General features: G+C 38.8%; 2 protein-coding genes across 2 annotated transcripts; both read left to right on the forward strand.

Moving 5' to 3' along the window:
• The first annotated feature begins 653 nt into the window (after window positions 1-653).
• hoxb6a (homeobox B6a) lies at window positions 654-3,816 on the forward strand. The gene is made up of 2 exons (XM_057860747.1): window positions 654-1,227; window positions 2,578-3,816. The coding sequence occupies exons 1-2, from the start codon at window positions 672-674 to the stop codon at window positions 2,850-2,852; spliced, it is 831 nt and encodes a 276-aa protein (XP_057716730.1). The 5' UTR covers window positions 654-671; the 3' UTR covers window positions 2,853-3,816.
• A 4,061-nt stretch (window positions 3,817-7,877) lies between these two features.
• On the forward strand, window positions 7,878-10,378 carry hoxb5a (homeobox B5a). Its single transcript, XM_057860746.1, has 2 exons — window positions 7,878-8,603; window positions 9,373-10,378. The coding sequence occupies exons 1-2, from the start codon at window positions 7,958-7,960 to the stop codon at window positions 9,618-9,620; spliced, it is 894 nt and encodes a 297-aa protein (XP_057716729.1). The 5' UTR covers window positions 7,878-7,957; the 3' UTR covers window positions 9,621-10,378.
• Window positions 10,379-19,695: the final 9,317 nt, after the last annotated feature.

The following is a 19,695-nucleotide window of genomic DNA, read 5'->3' on the forward strand; positions in this document are numbered from 1 at the left end:
AATTTAACGCGCGAAAGACTCCGAGCTGATTGCGCAATGTCACCGGGAACCAGATGACGATTGTAAAAGTAGATTGGAAAAGAATTAGCAAGAGAGGGAAAGGGAGATTGGAAAAGTGGAAATAGGAAAGACACAAACACACACATGCACGCGCGTTGTAGCGCATGCAATCACGACACATACACCGTTCTCTCCTCGTGGTTATGAGGAAAACGGGTGAACGAATGCAGGCAAAACCCCTTCCCATTGGTCAGGGTGTGGTCAGATGGTGCTGCTTGCCTCCACCTCTCCTCACCCACACCGTTTCACATGCACACGCACACATCACGCACAACGCGATGCCCCCTCTCCGTCTCACACCACCCAGACTCCCGTGTCCCCTCTAACCCTCATCAAACTCACTCCTCCTCCCAATCTGCGATAAACTAAGTGATAGCAGCAGCCCGTCGAACTGTCGGCTATAAAACACAACAAATCATAAAGTGCAGGCTGGGGAAGCAGATGAAGGACTGGAGGGAGAAGTGTTAGCAGTTAGCCGATAGCCCCCTTTCTTCTCCTCCTCCTTTTTTTTTTTCTCCAACCGCGTGCACATTGTTGTTGTTTCGCGCCCTCCAGTCCTGCCCTCTGTTCCTTTCCTGTGTTATTATCCACTTTCTTAGCATACTGTCCTCATGAGTTCCTATTTTGTCAACTCCTCTTTTCCCGTTGCACTATCGGGAACGGGCGGAGGCGGTCAGGCAGCGGAGTCGTTCTTAGGTCAAATCCCTCTCTATTCCCCAGGATACGCCTCTGATCACCCGCTCAGACATTACCCGGGAGCCGCGGCCGTCACCGCTGCAGCGGCGGCGGCGGCGGCGGCGGCGTACAGCGCGAACGGCGGTGGCGTTCTGGAGAAAACCTACCCGGCTTCTTCTTATTACCAACACACTACTAACGGAGCGTACGGGGGGCATCGGGCGGCGGCAGGGGTTGGCGTCGGTGCCGCAACCGCAGCAAGTGCGTGCGATTACGCGACGCCCGCGGCGGCGGCAGCCTCGAACTTCTACCGGGATAAGGACTACGCTTGCAGCCTGGAGGAACATCCGCTCGCCCTGCAGGATGGCGTGCGTCACAAGACGGACTGCGCGAGTTTGAGTGGCAAGGGGGTCTTTGGTGACACCATGGATGACAAGCAAACGGGGTCAACCCACATTTATCCGTGGATGCAGCGAATGAACGCGTGCAGCGGTGAGATATACATTTTCTCTATATCCAAAGCATCTTCCTTGCATATTTTATGATCCCTGTCATAAAACTGACGTTTGTTTCCTCTTTAAGTTTCTCTCTTTCCTCTTCTACCCCCGCCTTCTTCTCCTCCTCCTCTTCCTCTCCCACGACTTGTTTTATGATCCCCGTTTGTTGGCCCGTCAGTCACTGCTCACTATTTTACTGTCCATCGTAAAACTGGTATGTTGGGGCTGAAACTGTTAGCGCAGGCTGAAGCTACTACCGAGAAGACAACAAGAAAGAAATCAGAGTGATAAAAGTGGCAGTGCTATTTCTTTAATCGTGCGATAAATGTTCCCTTTTTGTTTTTCTACTACAGTGCTAACAATAATAATAATGATAATAACAATAATAATAACAATGATTATACGTTAGAACAAACATTTAAAAAATAAAGTTTACTAGACTCAATAAACTGTACCTGCGTGCCCCCTTTTAATATACTGACTGTTAATTCAGTGGGTAAACTCGAGTTTTACAGAAGCATGTACATCACCCTCAAAATATACAAAACGTTGTGACATTTGACATGATGCAATAACGCTGAGCTTCTGAGGTCGTCCACAGCACATATCCGTGAGATGTGTGAACGATGGCCAAAAAAAAATTTGGTTTAATAAAATTGACAATTTAAAAAAACAAAAGGACAAAGAAAAACAATAGAAGGTGAATCAGAAATAACGCATCGTGATCTTTGATGTGCGAGGACAGTATGTACCATGGCCCTAAAAGCAATTTGGTTTAAAAAAAAAAACAAAAAAAAGTATTTAAAAAAAGTAAAAAAAAAAAAAAAAAAAAACGACAGGAAAAAAAGAAGAGAAGATGAATCAGAAACAACACACCCTGTAATTCTTTTAAAGCACGCATTTAAAGCAATTCGCCACCTTGACTCATGGCAGAGCATTACAAAAACAATGTTGTATATTTAATTAATCATCTGACGTGCCCTATAGTAAATTTGACCTATTTTTTCATCCTGCCCAAGCAATCAGTGCGTGATCTGCTATTAAAACGTTTTGCAATTGTTTATTTGACACATGCAAAATTGAAATACATAGATCCCACACAGAAAAAAATAACCGGTGGATATACTTCATAAAATCAATGTAACAATTTGCACTTATTTTTATGAAGTACATTTTACTTATTGCAATATTAAGTTCAATTCACAAGCAGTAAAATTTACTTAATTGAAGTAAGTGCAAATTATTACAATGATTTTATCAAGTAAACCCAACAGTTATTCATTTCAGTGCAGGCCAACAATCTTAAGTTCTAATAACCGTTTCTTCATTTCTCCTTCTATCTCAGGGGCATTTGGCAGTCCCGGTAGACGTGGGCGACAAACCTATACCCGCTACCAGACACTCGAACTGGAGAAGGAGTTCCACTTCAATCGCTACCTCACACGCAGGCGGCGGATCGAGATCGCGCACGCGCTTTGCCTCACGGAGCGCCAGATTAAAATCTGGTTTCAGAATCGGAGAATGAAGTGGAAGAAGGAGAACAAACTGATGAGCTCGTCTCCCACCTCTTCTTCGTCCACAGTGAACGGGGTTGATGACGAGGACAAACGGACGGAGTGAGAAAGACAAGAACAAAAGACGTTGATGAACGAGAAGGAAGATGATGGAAAAGACATTAATGAATTCATGCATCTTCGTTCTCAAAACCCATTCATTCCTCCAATGCTCTTGAACTTGAAACCCTGGGATTGCAACCTTTGTTAAATTGTAATGTATTGTTTTAAAATGGAAGAAGAAAGGAGGAGCCCTCATCTTTTTTATCATATAAATACAAGGGAAGATGCCTGAGATGGTACTGTAGTTGTCTACGGGCGTTATTTTCCTGGCATAGCGCGTTTTGATGGTTTAAAAAAATAATAAACACGTAAGCGGATGTGGCGAAAATGTGTTGTTTCAAAAATACATTGTATACAGTATTACATTCCAAGAAATTGTGTGTCATTTTAATTCTGATAGGCACTTGATTTTTAATTATAGAACCTTATTGTTGATTTCTTTATGCCTAGACGTATACTCAAATTTTAGAACCATATACAATGAGGAAACAGAAAATCTAAAAAAAAAAAAAAATGTTGTTTGATGTAAGGTGTGGTGTATATAACAAAAATAAGATGGGTCAAAATCCCAATCCACAATGAGCATAAGCATTCTTTTGTGTAAACTGTCAGGGGGCGTCATGGCAAAACTTCAGTTTTACTTTTTCAAACGGGGGTGCAGAGGTGAGGGCATAACATATTGTTGATATTCCTTAAACTACCTAAAATATTCGGGAATACAGTATGTACATTTAAAAGTTGTACATTTTATTGTCTTTTACTTTATTTGCATATTACAAATGTTTGTCAAGTACTTACTAATACTACCTATATGTCCAATAAAGCGTAAGGGAAGGTAAATCGAGTGTGAAGTGAGGTTGCTTTTGTATAAATACAATCAATGATAATAAAAAGTTATTCATATACCACATATACATACATTAAATATATAGTATATAAATATTCATTTTGAGGCCCTGGGCAGATGACACGTGAGGTGCTATGTTTCTGCTGCTGGTGGTCTGAACTAATTGATGAACTATAGCCGATGGGGGAAAGTTGACCTGGCTTCGAGGCGAGCAGCCAGACACGTCACCCATAAACGCACACTTCACCCAGACAAAGTGGACAATGTCCTTTTGAACCTTTGAACCCTACTTGTCCTCTGCTTGACCGGCGTACGTTACATCCCGAATGAGAGGAGACTGGAGTTTAATCAATGCTCGGCCGCCCTCCGCTTTTTTTTGGTTTTTGGTTTCATGTCAATATTAACGCAACAAAATGAAAATAAAACTTATAACTGAGGATTATAATCAATTTGTAGCCCATCCCAGTCACATTTTAAAGGATATTTTCGTTAGAATTAAGGATTAACAGCAGTATACAAGGTTAAATATTTTCTACCAAAGAACGCGTGTGTAATTTGTGGTGTAACTTGGGCATAAGGATCATTTAAGGCCTCCGCCTATCAAGAATGATGTAGGAATAATTTGCAATACCTGCTAAACATTACAAATTTACAAAGGGAATAACATATGTCTGAATCTAGCACATTAGTCATAAGCGTTTGCAACAACAACCTCCCCCCCAAATAAGATTCAATTTACTCCGGGATTATTTTCGTTTTGATGTAGATTGTGATTGATTGAATCCCAGAATAGATACGATTTGTTGGGTTCATCTGATCAACGGCTCTCGTAATACCCTCCAAAATACCATTTTCAACCGCTGGAAATAATTAAATTCGGTGCAAGTATTTTAGGAGCATATTATAAATTTAACAGGACGTGTGTTCACCGTGCATAAGATTAGAAAGAAAATCGACATTTTCTGGAAACATTTGGTTAAATTTGATTCGACATTTAGTTTTCTTTTCATTGGTTTGGTCTGGGCTGTTGGAATTTTGCTGCTAAGAGAAAGCCGTACGACTTTTGAATTGTCTTTTATTTTAGTTGGCTGTTTCATTACGTAAGTCTGCAACTTTGTCTCTATTTAAAATAGTATATTTCATAGTGAACTTCTAGCATATGTTATTTTTTCTCCATACACACACATTTTGTATATTCATTAAACCTATCAATATTTGTATGGTAGATTTAATGGTCAGGAAACATAAATATGGGTGCAAATAGAGATTTAGTTAAGATATACACCTCATATGTTGGAATTGCCTCGCACATTGGAAATCAATCACATATCAATATATTGCATCCAATGTCGGTGTTGCACATTAAGTTAAACATTCTCTCCTTCCTTCTGACTGAGGGGAGGCATCCGATTAAATTGACTTAAGCGACTCCCAGTAGTAAATAAAAATTGTTGAGTATATAAACATTGAAACAATTAAATATAAGCTAACAATTTCTTTAATCTTTGTGTACACAACGGCAAAACATTATGCTGTCATCGTGTTTTGATTGTGTGTTTGTATATATACATACTATATACACACAAATACTTGTTCTCCCCACTGCATATATAAGTGTATATATATATATGTATACACACACATACATACATACATAAATACATACATACATACATACATACATACATACATACATACATACATACATACAGTATATTACATATATAATAACTACAACTGTACATAACTATACTATAACGATTTTTAAGTCGTTCGTTTTACCCTGGAGACCCCCGTTTACAGACCGCACAACCTCTTTTCAACCCAGCCATAAAAAGAAAGAAGGTAAGTAATTATATTTATTATTCGAAATGTTTTTCATTTTTACCTTAGAATTATTAATTGATGTCTAATATTCTAATATTTAGTAAAACGACGTTATAAAGTTATTCATTCACATATTTTAAACTTTTAAACAAATTAAGTCACAATGAAAAAAATAGTGTCTGTAAATAAGTCACGGATATCTACCTCGTAACTATCGCTTAATTGTATTTTTTTTGTTACTGTCGCATTTTCCCCGATATTTTAAATGATAAATAATCTATCCAAAAAAAGAAATAAAAAATTGGAAAAAAAAAAAAAAAAGTTGAAATGGGTAAATATTTGAAAACGAAAATCTCGAATACTCCTTGATGTCTGTGATTTTTGCATTGCAACCCTTAATATATTACCATGTTTCACCCATAAAATCCCCCCCAAATCCGGCTGTGGCCATTCACAGCTGTCTTGACACTCGGTGATACATGCTATAGACCCTACTCACGTGACGTCACAGCCATGCCCCCGCGCCATGTTGTCCGTATACCCGTCATGTTAATGCATTAGCGCTTCGTAAATTCCTCCTATTATGGCGTGTTTTTCTGCTCGTTAACATTAATAATCAAAATGGTGAAGTCGTGTGTGGCGGCCGGTTGCAAAAACAGAGAAGATAGACGGAGAGACTTGAAGTTTTACCGTATTCCGAGAGACCCGGAGAGGAGACCGAGATTGACTGCTGCAATTCGACGAGAAAACTGGGCTCCAAACGACTACCACAGATTATGTAGTAGTCATTTTATATCTGGTAAGATGCATTTAATATATATTTAGAGGGTTTTGGGCTGACAACCGCAATCAAGATCATTGCTAGGCTTATCGCCGACAACATACACTCAGACGTTGTGAATGAACTACCTGAAAATATATAATTATAAGGGGATAATCAGACAGTTGTCATACAATTAATTTACAATTTCACTATTGAGGTCAAAAGCCAAAAAATAATTTCAACTAGGGACAATCTGGAGTAGTGCTATCGCACTTCATATTTATTACATATTATATATGTATGTAGTGAGAGTGCTATCGCTAAACCATATAAACATTAAAAGCCCTAGCTCCATTGACAAATGACATGAAATACATTAGACTTGACAGTGGATGTTAGCAAGAACAAAAGATTTTGAGTTGAAAATTTCGTAACTCACCTTCCGAGCACAAGATTCCTGCCGAATTTTCGTGTACGAGGACCTGTTTCACCCAACCAGCAACGTAGCATTTATAAGCCTCCAAGCTCTTTAAGTTTTTCGAACTTTCGTGAGAATAGGCTGATTATGTGTGGACAAGATAGTTGTAAATATCAGGGTCAGGCAAAGATGGCGAAGACAACGGGTCGAAAAACATCGATTTAGGCATCAAATACGGATCTGGCGAATAGATAAACTGAAGCTTTTCCATGTAACGCCTTTTATGCAACGCATCCAATGAGTTGACAGCGTCAGATAACACCGGGGCTTCCATGAATTGCTCTATAACTTGCACGACTAATTGAAAACAATGAGAATAGGTCTAAAAAATAGGTAAAATATGGCGGCCGGATACAGCGACTCGTCATTTTGTGACGTAGGTGAGTGGGGTCTATACGGAGTGTTGAGATCGAAACAAGGTAAGTATGCAATAATTTGTCGTTAAAATCATGGCGTCTTTAATTATGCGCTCTCATGCTCTTACCTCGAGTTAGGGTTTAGTTTTTTTTTTTTTTTTTTTAATGCCTTCCTGTTAAATTTTTTTCTTCATCTTGAGATTTTAAGCTTTCCAATGATGTATCACACATGCAAATAGGACAATTTTGAAAATTGGCCAAATTGGGGGTCTCAGAGTCACCTGAGTGTTTTCCGCCGTTTATTTATTCATATACATACATACATAAATACATACATACGGTACATACATACTGTACGTACGTACACACACTAATGATTCCTTTCATTTAATCCCTGCAATATATTGTAATAGCGGTAGGTGGTGCTCCGAGCACATCAGCAGTAGCCTAGATATGTGTGCAAGCGTGTGTGAGACCGGAGAGGGCGAGAGAGCAATCGTCCCCGCCTACGCCTTTATCATTAGAACCCTCACAACATGAATTACCTATCCAAAGTCATCGGCGAGAATTTACGACGGGTCAACAAAACCACGTGACTGCTCCCTTCAGCTCTCTGCCCCCCATCCCGCCCTACCCAACCCACTCTTTCAAACATACACTCACCACCCCACCCCATATTTGGACTCCATGTACATAGCTAAAAAGCAAGTACAGTGCATCGCCATAATTCACCAATACTGTACGTCATAAATCGTTGAAAGTACTCGCGCTGGAATCCAACAAAATTAAGATCCCCTAACATTTAACTACAAGCGTGCAGCTCTCTGAAACAACCAAAATGAGCTCTTACTTCGTGAATTCGTTTTCAAATGACCCCGACTATCAACTAAATTATGGACCGGACAGTGGTACACTGAACGACGCGGCGTATAGGGCTTCTTCCGCGGCCGCGATGCACCACGCGACTGACGCTTACGGCTATGGCTACAATGGTATGGACCTGACAGTCACAAACCGGGGAGAGGGGAAGACCAACAACTCAAGCGACAACGGACACTTCGTAGACGGCTCGGTCGTCGAGGACTCCCGGAGCTTTAGCCCCTTGGACAGTGAGAGGGGTTTCAGGCAGTCGTCTAGCTGTTCTGTCGCCTCTGTGAGAGCCTCCCTCTTGTCAACTAATTGCAGAGGCAGTCAGCAGAGGAGCCGGAGCTCGTCTCCCCACTCGGCACAACCAGGAAGCGTTCTTCTTAGGTCCCTCAACCCGACCTCGCGCACTTCAACGCGCGGAGACACCCAGCGATTCGCGAAGATGAACGAAAACTCAACAGGAGTGGATGAAAAACAACACGATAGCCGGACCGTGGGCGATCACGTCACACTACCGGTGCACGAGAAGCAAGTGGATGGCCAGGCGGGGAGCTCAAACCTGGCTAGTGAGCCTCCACAGATATTTCCCTGGATGAGAAAACTGCACATTAGCCATGGTACAACTTGTCTTTTATTCAAGCAAAACGATTATGGGTACAGCTTGTCTATTTTTCCATGCTGCAAAATTATTTGTGGGTTTAGCTGGACACTTGGGACCTGAGCAGGATTTAGTATTTTATTTAGGGGAAACCTCGCCTTAGATGTATCGAATATTGCTTGTGGAAAAAAAAAATCAAACTGTGGCGTTTTTATCATATTTAGTGGCGCCTTAATTGTTTCTGATTCGAATGGGGCTCGTTTTTTGTTAATTTTTTTTTTTAATTTACAGATACTTAAATCATTACACTAATCCTGAAGTTGTTGTTTTGTGCCTTCGGGAGGCCAACAATGCCCCTTCATTCTGGTTTAGAAAATTCCACGAAAGTGCCATAAATCTGTCAAGGTATCCAGGCGGTAAAACCAATTGAGAAGTGCAGACAAGAAGAAGCCGCGGGTGGACAAAAAGATTCAAGCGAGCAAGTCTTTTGAGGTTTTTGCTTTCAATTGAAAGAGCGTGGGTAATATAGGAAAATGACTCCACCACCACATACACACGCGCAACGAAGTGGGGTGACGTTGAAACACATTACAAAAGGCCTTATCTTTTAATGCAAAGCATATGCAATTCATTATTATGTATAGTTTTAAGTTTCTTAATTGTGTCAATCTATTCAATTGTTTATTTCAATAATATGTATTTATTTATTTATTTATTTATTTATTGCGACACGCACAGCGTGTTGCTTCTCCTACGGCGCTCATGTTTTGTCCGCTCCAAACCCTCAGATATGACGGGCCCGGACGGGAAACGTGCACGGACGGCGTATACCCGCTACCAGACACTCGAGCTGGAGAAGGAGTTTCACTTCAACCGCTATCTCACACGCAGGCGGCGGATTGAGATCGCGCACACGCTTTGCCTCACCGAACGCCAAATTAAGATATGGTTCCAAAATCGAAGGATGAAGTGGAAGAAGGACAACAAACCGAAAAACATAAACATCGTCACTACCAGTGCACCCTTCCAACCTTAAGAATTAGCATTATTATTACAAATCAATTCATCCGCTCATAAAAAGTGAAGATTTTTAAAAAAATATATATATATATATAAACTCCGAATTCAGAGAAGACTAAAGATCCCAAGAGAGCAAGGAGACCAAGGAAGCCCCAAAATCAATACTGTAATCAGAAATACAGTATACTCTAACTGCTGAAGTTTTTTTTTTTTTTTTTGGTCAAACTGAGCTTTCTGCATAATGTTACTCCAACAAATAATCAGAACGGATCAAAAATATTCTCTACCTTATAGTCATCAAACTATCAATATGTTTGCGAAAAAGAAATCTTTCCATTTTTCTGAAAATGCTAAAATATGACTTGTTTTACCCAGTACTGTATACCACGCAGCACTTTAATTTCGTCTACATTGTGTGTTTTTAGTATGTATGTATTCGTGAATGTGGTACGTGCAGTGTTCTTGTGTCTTATAAACGAATTCGTCTTTAAGGGGGGCATAACATAAAAAGGAAAAAGAAACTCATTCTTATATATACGAGTTGCTTGAACTTGCCTAGTGCAAATTTTAAGCATGTTATTTTATTTAATTTTTTTTTTAGCTGTAGCCATAACGAGTGTACTTCCCTAAACTCACATTTGCACGCCTTTGAATTCTGCTCTAGAGTTTTTGTCATTGCAAGCGTGGGTGTACTATGTGCAAGTATGTTTTCATGTAATGTCGTCTGTACCAATTCAAATCTTATGTGTTTCTTATTGTCCTTATTAGCTAAATTGTGGGACCTGTATGTTTGATTAAAATGTATTTTCAATATAGGACTGTTTTACATTATTAGCACGCTATGATTTTTATGTGCACAAACATTAAACATGCAGTTTAGCCAAATTTTTGTAGTGTATAATTGCGCTTCATACTCAGCTGCTTATATTATTTCATTCTTATTATGATGCAGTCTAAAAGAACAAAATTAAACATTTGGGATCTGTCTAGTTTTTTTCCCCATACAATATCGATATAACTGGCAATAGACAAAAATAATTGATGTACAGAAATTGCATTTGATTTCATAGAAGGTTCTTGATTCATCAAGAAGAACATCTGGAAGGCTGAGGATTGTACAAAATCTGTCAGCATCATCTTTGCACCAAAACAGCTGCTATATTTTTGTTTAGCATGATGTAGTTTCACACATTTATATGGTGTGTGCGATAACGGTACCTATTCCCTTCAAGTTACATCACATTTTCCATCCACAAATAACATATAAGGTGATGTGATGATAAGCAGAGTTGCAAATAACACGTGATATTCACTTGTAAAATGGATGCATGGTACAAATTTTGAATTGCTTGACCCCAAAGGCATTTCTTCATAGTAGCTCTAAGCCCATATCAGCATACAAATCCCATCAGCCCGAACAAAATGCATTAGATAAGTTTTTCAAAAATCTTCCATGGCATAACACTGCTAAATTCATCTAATCTGCTGTATGGTAGTAAAAAGTAAAGCCTTAAACTCACCGACTGATGCATTATATTATATTAAGTCTCCTTTTCTTTCGGGTCAGGATTGTTGTACAAACTGGTTGTTACTTTTCACCCCATCCGTACACAACTTCCATTCCTGCCTGCGTTCTATATGCGCTCACGAATAGAGACAATATCTTCTTTAGGTCACCACAAATATGAACGCATACTTTGATATTTACATGGCAAACAGATGAGTGCTTTTTATCTTCCAGTTGCATCGTTAAAGTTCAGGCCTGCGTGGCCTCAGACTGATACCGCTCACTGGCTGTCCTCTAGTCACGTGGGGTCCATAAAGCTAGTTTTATGGTTTTGGGGAGTTGACATTGTACAATATATTTCACATTCTAGAAAACAAGTGACGGTTTAACTGCTTCTCCGGGATCCTAAAGGGGTCAGTAAAGCAGAGACCGAATAGCAGAGGGAGGGACAGCGGAAAGCGAGCACAGCGCAGGATAGCCACTGCTCCTGGTCGAGTCCGCACACAGGTTCAGCGGTTCGCTCACGGTTGCTGTGGATGCTGGGAAAAATCCGAGAGAGATGGCGCAAAGTGAGTACACTGACAATGTGTTAATCGCTTGGCTATATAATACAGAGGTGTCTTATTACAAAGTATCTGTGTTACATGTTGCACATAATCTATATCAGTTGTTGAGACTCCTGCGATCATGTGCCCGCGCGATTTTATGTGGAGCAAATTGACTGCAAATATATGCGTCATATACGTGCAGGTGATGATTAAATTTGAACGAAACGGAGTAATATTGGGCCTGCAGTATGTTTTGTGTGCGTGAGTGAACTTGTACTTACATACAAGGCTATAGTTGACTACAATTGTGTAGCCTGCATGTGCTATGGAGTTGTAAACGCATTCCATGTAACGTTAAGGTAAGTTGAACATGGTAGATCATGTCTCAGAATATTAGAATTTCGCGTGTTCACATTTTGCAGCGAAAAAGACTATTTGTTATACAGTAAAGAAAAAAATAAATGTCAATTATTTGATATATGAAAGACGAAAAAAATACGACAGGAAATTCACCCCCCCCCCACACACACACACACACACACAAAAATCAATGGAAGCAATCATAAAATTGATTTTTATTTTTTTCATTGAATGAAAGTACATTATCTTCCTTAGACTATGTGTAAATTGATTATGTGTTTCAACCAATGTCTGACGACGGAAGACCTCCCTGTCTATACCTGTCGCGTGGCACTGCCACACAGCGTTACCCGAGGCTCGACTATAGTACAGCATGAATTCCCATATAGACAGACATAAAATATAAAGGAGAGCTGCGGTTGTGTCAGGAATTGCAGTCTCAGTCTGACAGGAAATCTCGCTTCGGTAAACAGGATGGTAAAATTCCCCCTTTTCACCTTTCAATTTGTGCAAACTTCCTCTTTTCGATGATGATGACGATGCAGGAAAAATCTACAACAGGTAACCCCCACCCCTCCCAAAAGCCCCACACACATATGCACATGAACCCTTGACACTTTTTGAAGCGAAAATGGCCGTGACATGCATGGGAAACTGTTTGAGCAGCTCTTGGCTCTTTTGTCTTCACTGTGTGCGTGTGTGTTTGTTTCAGTGTATGTACACAGGCAGCTCCACCCAGCAGAGCTGATTTTCCTCATTATGTGTGTTATGTGCATAGCCTGTCTTGCTCCTTTGAGCCTGTCCACACTGCCACAAGGCAACAAACATGGGCTTCACATTGGTGATGACGATTAGGGTGAGTAAAAAATAGAACTTGCCCCCTTTTTTTCTTTGCATTGCAGAGGTGTGTGTTTGTCTGGGAGTTGGACACTGAAAAGCTTTTGTTGAGATTTCAAGAAGTGTATTGTTTCTTTTGAGAGACGTGCATAAATGATCTACAAGGATTCAACGGTTTTAATGTCGGTCGAGTGTTGCAGTTGTTTTTCTTGAGGGTCAGTCATCTTGCATGTTTATGCTGGTGTTTGAAATCCATTGTCACTTTTTTTTTTTTTTTTGCACATTAATTACCTGTAGAACGAATTTTAAGTACGTTAAGTAATATCACGCAATCACACACACTAAGCTTTAAAATATTCCATTCCTTATCCTGGAATTACTTTCATTTTCAACAACGTCTTCTGCATACTGATTACAGCTCATGAATAATGTACCAAGAGAAGTCACTGCGAGGTCATCAGACAGGCTGCAGCCACACTGCTCATGCGCGGGCGTGGGAGGAAAAGCCTATCAACCCCCTCCCGTGTGTTTGTTTGTCACTTATACACGGAGGAAAGAAAATACCCTAACAACTGGCTGCTTTTGTTTGTGCATGAATGTTCCCAATTTCCAGGTCACAGGGAAAGGAAGTTTACCAGACAAACAAATGACGCCCCTTTGCCAGTTGGATACATATCACACAGATTTGATAAACAAAAGGAGGGCACACATTGGACGACAATTGTGAATGGGATATTTTTGACGGGAGTGTGTGTCCGTATTAATTTCTGGTGATAGAACAATAATGCAGTACTTTATATTCTCATTTACAAACCAGATGTATCAATTACAAAAAAAAAAAAAAAAAGTTTCATTGAAAGCTAATGTAAGGAATGACTTTTTTTTAAAAAGCACAACAGGAGATGATTATTACGTTCTGCCATAGAAGAGAACTTACTGTCAATTCACACGTCCACATGTATTGGTAATTAAAATTTTCGGGAAATGAAGAAAAATTGAATCATTGCTCGCAGCACCCCAAATAATCTCTCAGGGCACAATTGTGCCACTTCACATCCTGTTTAGAATCACTGCAGTCATGTGCATTGCAATGAATTGCAAAATCATCATTCACGCTTTGGAGTATATAAAATATTTTATGGGCCCTTGGCAAGGGCATAAGTTTGGTCTCAACATTGGTAGAGGTGATTTAGCATAACCTGCATATATATATATATATATATATATATATATATATATATATATATATATTGGGGGGGCATTAATACAAGGGCGTATAGGTTTGGTCTAAACATTGGTAAGGACGATCTAACAGCATAACCTGCATATGCACTTTTTGTTGGGGACGGGACATTAATAAGACGAAACAGATTGGGTGAACGGGGGTCGGGGCTACATTCCTCACAAATATGAACCTTATTATTTGACAGGCTAAATGATCAATGCAAAAAAAAAAAAAAAAAAAATTGACTTATGCTAACTTTCATATGTATTGGTTCAGATGATACACTGTTCGATTCAAACTTTTATTTTCAAAAACTACTAAAGAAACATTTTTAAAACTTACAGAATAAATGAATGGATTTTATTGGCAAATATAAATTGCAATAATTGAACATAATTTATATCATGAACATACACAATAAATAATAATCTCTTAACTATTCAGGAATGCAAAAACTAATTCCATCGCAGATTTTTTTTCAGTAAAGAAAAATGAATAAAGTAAGTAATTTATTTAAAATGTTTAAGATATATTCATGTATACATGTACAAATCATTGCTTTCCTTTATATATAGCTCTTTTGTATAATAATTATTACATTTGCAGTGCTTAAAAAAACACTTATAAAAATATAGTTTTGGTTGTTCTTGTTTTGGGTTCATAATTATTATTATTTTTTTTAATTATACTTTGGCAAAAGCATGTCTTATATGTATCTCTTTCCCCCCCAAACTAACAAACACCCCCTTTAAAAAAAAAAATGTAAATAAGTTCCGCCTCTACTTCGCAGATTTTTTTTAGTTCCGCGGGGCGTTCCCAATTAACTGCGAAAGACGAGGGATCACTGCACTTTCCATTTTTTGGTTGTCTTTCATCTCTGAGGTGGATCACTGCATTGAGTAATTATGGGGACAAAATCAAAATCGGGATTAATCAAACTTTTTACCTCGATTATGATTCATAACTGAACAAGAAATGTCTGCATAGGCTGCAAATGAAATCATTGGCCAATTAAACATGCGTTTGAGGGGTGTTGGGGGTGGACCAGCACATTCATTCATGACCTATATAACTGAACTCATTATATAATGCAAATAATGTTGCTTAAAAGTTGGTGGGGTCAATTATAGCTGAAAAGATGGTAGTGTTATGGCCCTATACCGTCCCTTCGCAAACCTACGTCTTGAACCTTGGGTTGTAAAAAACTATTTTTTTCTCCATCATATATCTATCATCTACCGCTTAGTATGAAATGAAATTAAATTAAATGAAATGGAATAAATGACAATAGTTATTTTATTATGCGCTGCAAACAATGCAGCTCCCTCTGCCGCCACCAGAGACCGCTTGAGACCGGGAGGACACAATGAGCCAATCCCGAAACCCCGTAAAATAGTATATATTTGGTTTAGTTCTGTTTTCAAATGTGAGGCACGGGGACTCTTGTTTAAATCGACATCAGTCTGCCCGTACCGCGATTGTATTTAATGTAAAACCTTGTGCAAGTAATGATTTCTCTCTGCTTGCCTTCCTGCTCGCGAGGAAAAGAACTATATCAGAGGAGCCTTCTTGGGTGTCAGCTACAACCCACAGCAGAAGGTTCAAGGAGTTGAAGGGTCAAAAGTTTACTGTTGTGCGTGGGTTCCGCCCTCGGCTCGCCTCACACTCTCATCCAAGCCTTATGTCAAACACAAAAATGTGAAGGCGGCAGAGAGCCATGCATGCAGGAGATGAGAGAAATGATGACGGGAGGCAAAGGAGAGGTGAACACATGACCTTCCTTTCCTGTAGCAAAAGCATTGAACTGCTATATGTACAGCCTGTGGGGGTGAGATAAAACAAGAGTGGTAAAATTGATTAGTTGGATGTGGAGAGGTATTGGATTACATGGCGGGGGTTTATTGTTGGAGTTGGAAATTTTGCTGACATCTGCTTTCATCTGAAATACATCCAGTATACTGTAAGCCAAAATATGATAGATTATTATTGTTATTAGTATTATTTTCTTTTAATACTATTAGTATTAGTAGTACTAGTCCATCTTTACTTAGAGTAAGGGTTTTTTTTTCCACAGATGCTGTATATGTTAATGTTTGGGGTGATCTGTCTGGGACTACTTGGCTGGTATCATATCGTATCGTATCATATATCATATCGTATTGTATCATATCATACCTACATATACAATTCCATTCTAAAACATCACGAGCATGAATTGTTTTGATCAAATGTTGCATATTTTAAACTATCAGTATATATGTTTATGTATATGGCTGAAAACACTCAGGTGACTTGAAGTTCTGCTCTGAGACCCCCAATTTGGCCAAATTTCAAAATTGTCCTTGCATGTGTGATACATCATTGGAAAGCTTAAAATCTCAATTTTCTGGGGGAAGAAAAATTTTGAACAGCAGGGCATTAAAAAAATCATTTAAACAGCAAAACCCTAACTGGAGGTGAGACGAGCGAGAGCATAATTAAAGACGCCACGATTTTAACGAGATGTTATCGCGTACTTACCTCTTTTCCATCCAAAAACTCCATGTAGCATGTATCACAGAGTGTCAAGACACAGCTGTGAATGGCCACAGCTGGATTTTAGTGGGATTTTATGAGTGAAACGTGGTAATATAACAAGGGTCGCGATGCAGAAATCGCAGACATCAAAGAGTAATCGAGATTTTCATTTGCATATATTTAACTTTTTAAACTTTTTTTTTTTCTTCCGGGTTTTCTTTGTTTGATTATTTATCATCTAAAATATTGGGGAAAATGCAACAGTAACGAAAAAAATACAAGTAAGCCATAGTTATGAGATAGATATCCGTGACTTTTTTTACAGACGCCAATTAATTTACTGTAACGTCATTTGTTTAAAAGTTTAAAATATGCCAGTGAATAATTTTGTTAAACTTGTTTTTTGTTTTTTTAAACTAAATATTAGACATTAATTAATGATTCTAAGCTAAAACTGACAGACATTTCGAATATTAATATGATTACTTACCTTCTTTTTATGGCTAGGTTGAAACAAAAGAGGTTGCGTGACATCTGTAAACGAGGGTTTCCAGGGTAAAACGGACAAATTAAAAATAGTCCGGGGGCTTCTTGCGCCATGAATCTGCTATGGCCGCATATAGACACATTGTTCTATCAAACACAACAGTTGTTTTGGCTTAAAATACAGCAGTTTATTTTAAAGACGGTTGCAAGTGCAGAAACTGCTTTTTCAGCCTTGTGTGTGTTTTCCGCCATATATATACAGTATCCAATAGGGGGTATTGTCCCCTCAAACCTTATGGTAACAGTGGCTGTGCACTCAAACAAGGTCCAGCTCCGGACAAGAGTTATGTAGAATGAACAGGTGAGTTTATGATGTACATCACCAATCACCATACATGCTATATGGACTGTTTGAAGTTTAAACGTAATTAAAGAGCAAAGAATGTTGGTCAATTGAATTGTTGTCAACTATGTCTTTATTTAAATATTCATAAATAAAAATATCATATTACATATGCGAGATAGTGTAAAGCGCTTTGAGCGCCTTGAAAGGTGGAAAAGCGCTATATAAGTATAACACCATTTACCATTTACCATTATGCTCAATAAAGTACAATTGGACCACAAGTGCATTATCAGTACACCGTTGTAGCCATATATTCAAAGTTGTTAACTACAGGTGTTTATATGCACATTTTTTAAGATTATTGTCACTGTAAAAGAGTTAACACCACCTTCTCAAACTCTCCACCTTCTCTTCAGTAAAATGACTGCAACTTCACGCATCCTCCAGCTATTCAATTTTTATGTTGCAATTTATGGTTGGCAATTTGCATGCAGTAAGTGAAAAAAGATGAATCATGAATACGCTTTTTGTCATTTGCCCACCCGAGCCAGCTTTTCCATTTATATGTTTAAAAATATGCATGTAACTAAAAACTATACTGTACATTACAGATGCATGCATCTTTCCATTTGGTTCATCCTGAGTTCATCACTGATTGGATTTAGCACTCGCCTGACAGTCTGTAACCTAAGTGATTATGCATTTATAATATCCTTCTAAAACATCACAAGCATGCATAATTTTGATCAAATGTTGCATAATTCAAACTATCGGTATACATGTATATACAGTATATATATACACATATACATATACATACATATAAATATATATACATATGTACATACACTGTATTGAGGGCGGGAGTTAATTATGATTATTTAATTACAATAACCAAAACGTGTTTAAAAAACACATTTTTAATGGCAATTTGACTAAGCAATGTGAAACCTTTGCCATTGGTGCAGCTCCTGGCTGCTGGACATCTAAACACTGGCAAGTTTTGTATACAGATACTGTAATACTGTATGAGTGTCATGTATCTCAAACAGTGTGTACTGTATTTTTATTTTATTTTTATTTTTTTGTATGAAAGAAGAAAAATATATTGTGAATGAGTAATATATTCTCGATTAAAAATAAAGTATTTTCAAATGACTAAAAAAAAAAAAAAAAGTTAAATGTGCTAAAGCATTTTTTAAAATGAGCTTTTATTCAAAATATTTATTCGAAGTATTTGTAATAAAAATGCACTGAATCGGGATGGATTTGCAGCCGGCATGTATAAATATCTGAAATATGGTCAGGTGAAAGTGTGAATGAAAGCAAAAAATGTCCTCATATATTAAATTTGTGGTATATTTAATGCGACACATTTTGCAATAAATGTTTACACTCATTGTTATAAAGCGTCATGGTGCGTCATTAATTGTTTCACAGCAAAAGGAAATGACAAATGATATTCGTAGAAAAGAAAAATCTGTTTTAGAGTGCGGTATAAAGACCAACCAACCTCCACCACTGCCATCGGCCATTTTTCTCCAAATTAATTACTCTCATGTCAATTTGCTATGACGGTTAGAGCGAAAATCACAATGCCAGAGCGCGGGATAGAGATGGGATAAATGGCAGAAAGAAAGGCTGCGGAAGAGGGAATGGGGGTGGCTGCAGAGAGGTGGGGCAGTGGAAGGGCTTTTGCTTGGGGTGAACGGGAGGTCAGTTGTCACACTAGGACGTTGAGAACAGGGGACGCGCCTCGTCCGTTTAACAAAGCGTGTACCATACTGCGAGATTAATTTGAAATTTTGAGTCTGCGCGCGCACAAACACACGCGCACGCACAATGACACTCAATGCCTTGGAGAGCACAGTCCTCCCAGCAGCCCTGAGCACCAAACAGCTTGCATTATGGAAATACTGCAAGGGACCTGCCATAATTTTGTCGGGTGTTTAATGGTGATCGCATCGCTGATACAATGGAGAGTGCTGTCGCAATGTTCCAGGATACTTTCAAGGTTGTTTTTACAGCAACAGTCTGCAGTGTCGGCCATACTGAATACCGGTAGTCTTTTTCTTGTGCGTTTGAGGGGCTGAGTCTATGGAAAATTACAACGACTTTCCATCTTCTTTTCTCGTTCATAGACACCTCCAGCGAGATTCCGAATAACCAGTGGCGCCCCAAAACGCGATGAGAATAATGGAATTGCCTTTACGGATCACCAAAACGAAAAGGATGCTGATTTTTAAAGTGCTTCGCATGAAGAAG

Source organism: Corythoichthys intestinalis, chromosome 16 (genome assembly GCF_030265065.1).
Source record: "Corythoichthys intestinalis isolate RoL2023-P3 chromosome 16, ASM3026506v1, whole genome shotgun sequence".
NCBI lineage: Eukaryota > Metazoa > Chordata > Actinopteri > Syngnathiformes > Syngnathidae > Corythoichthys > Corythoichthys intestinalis.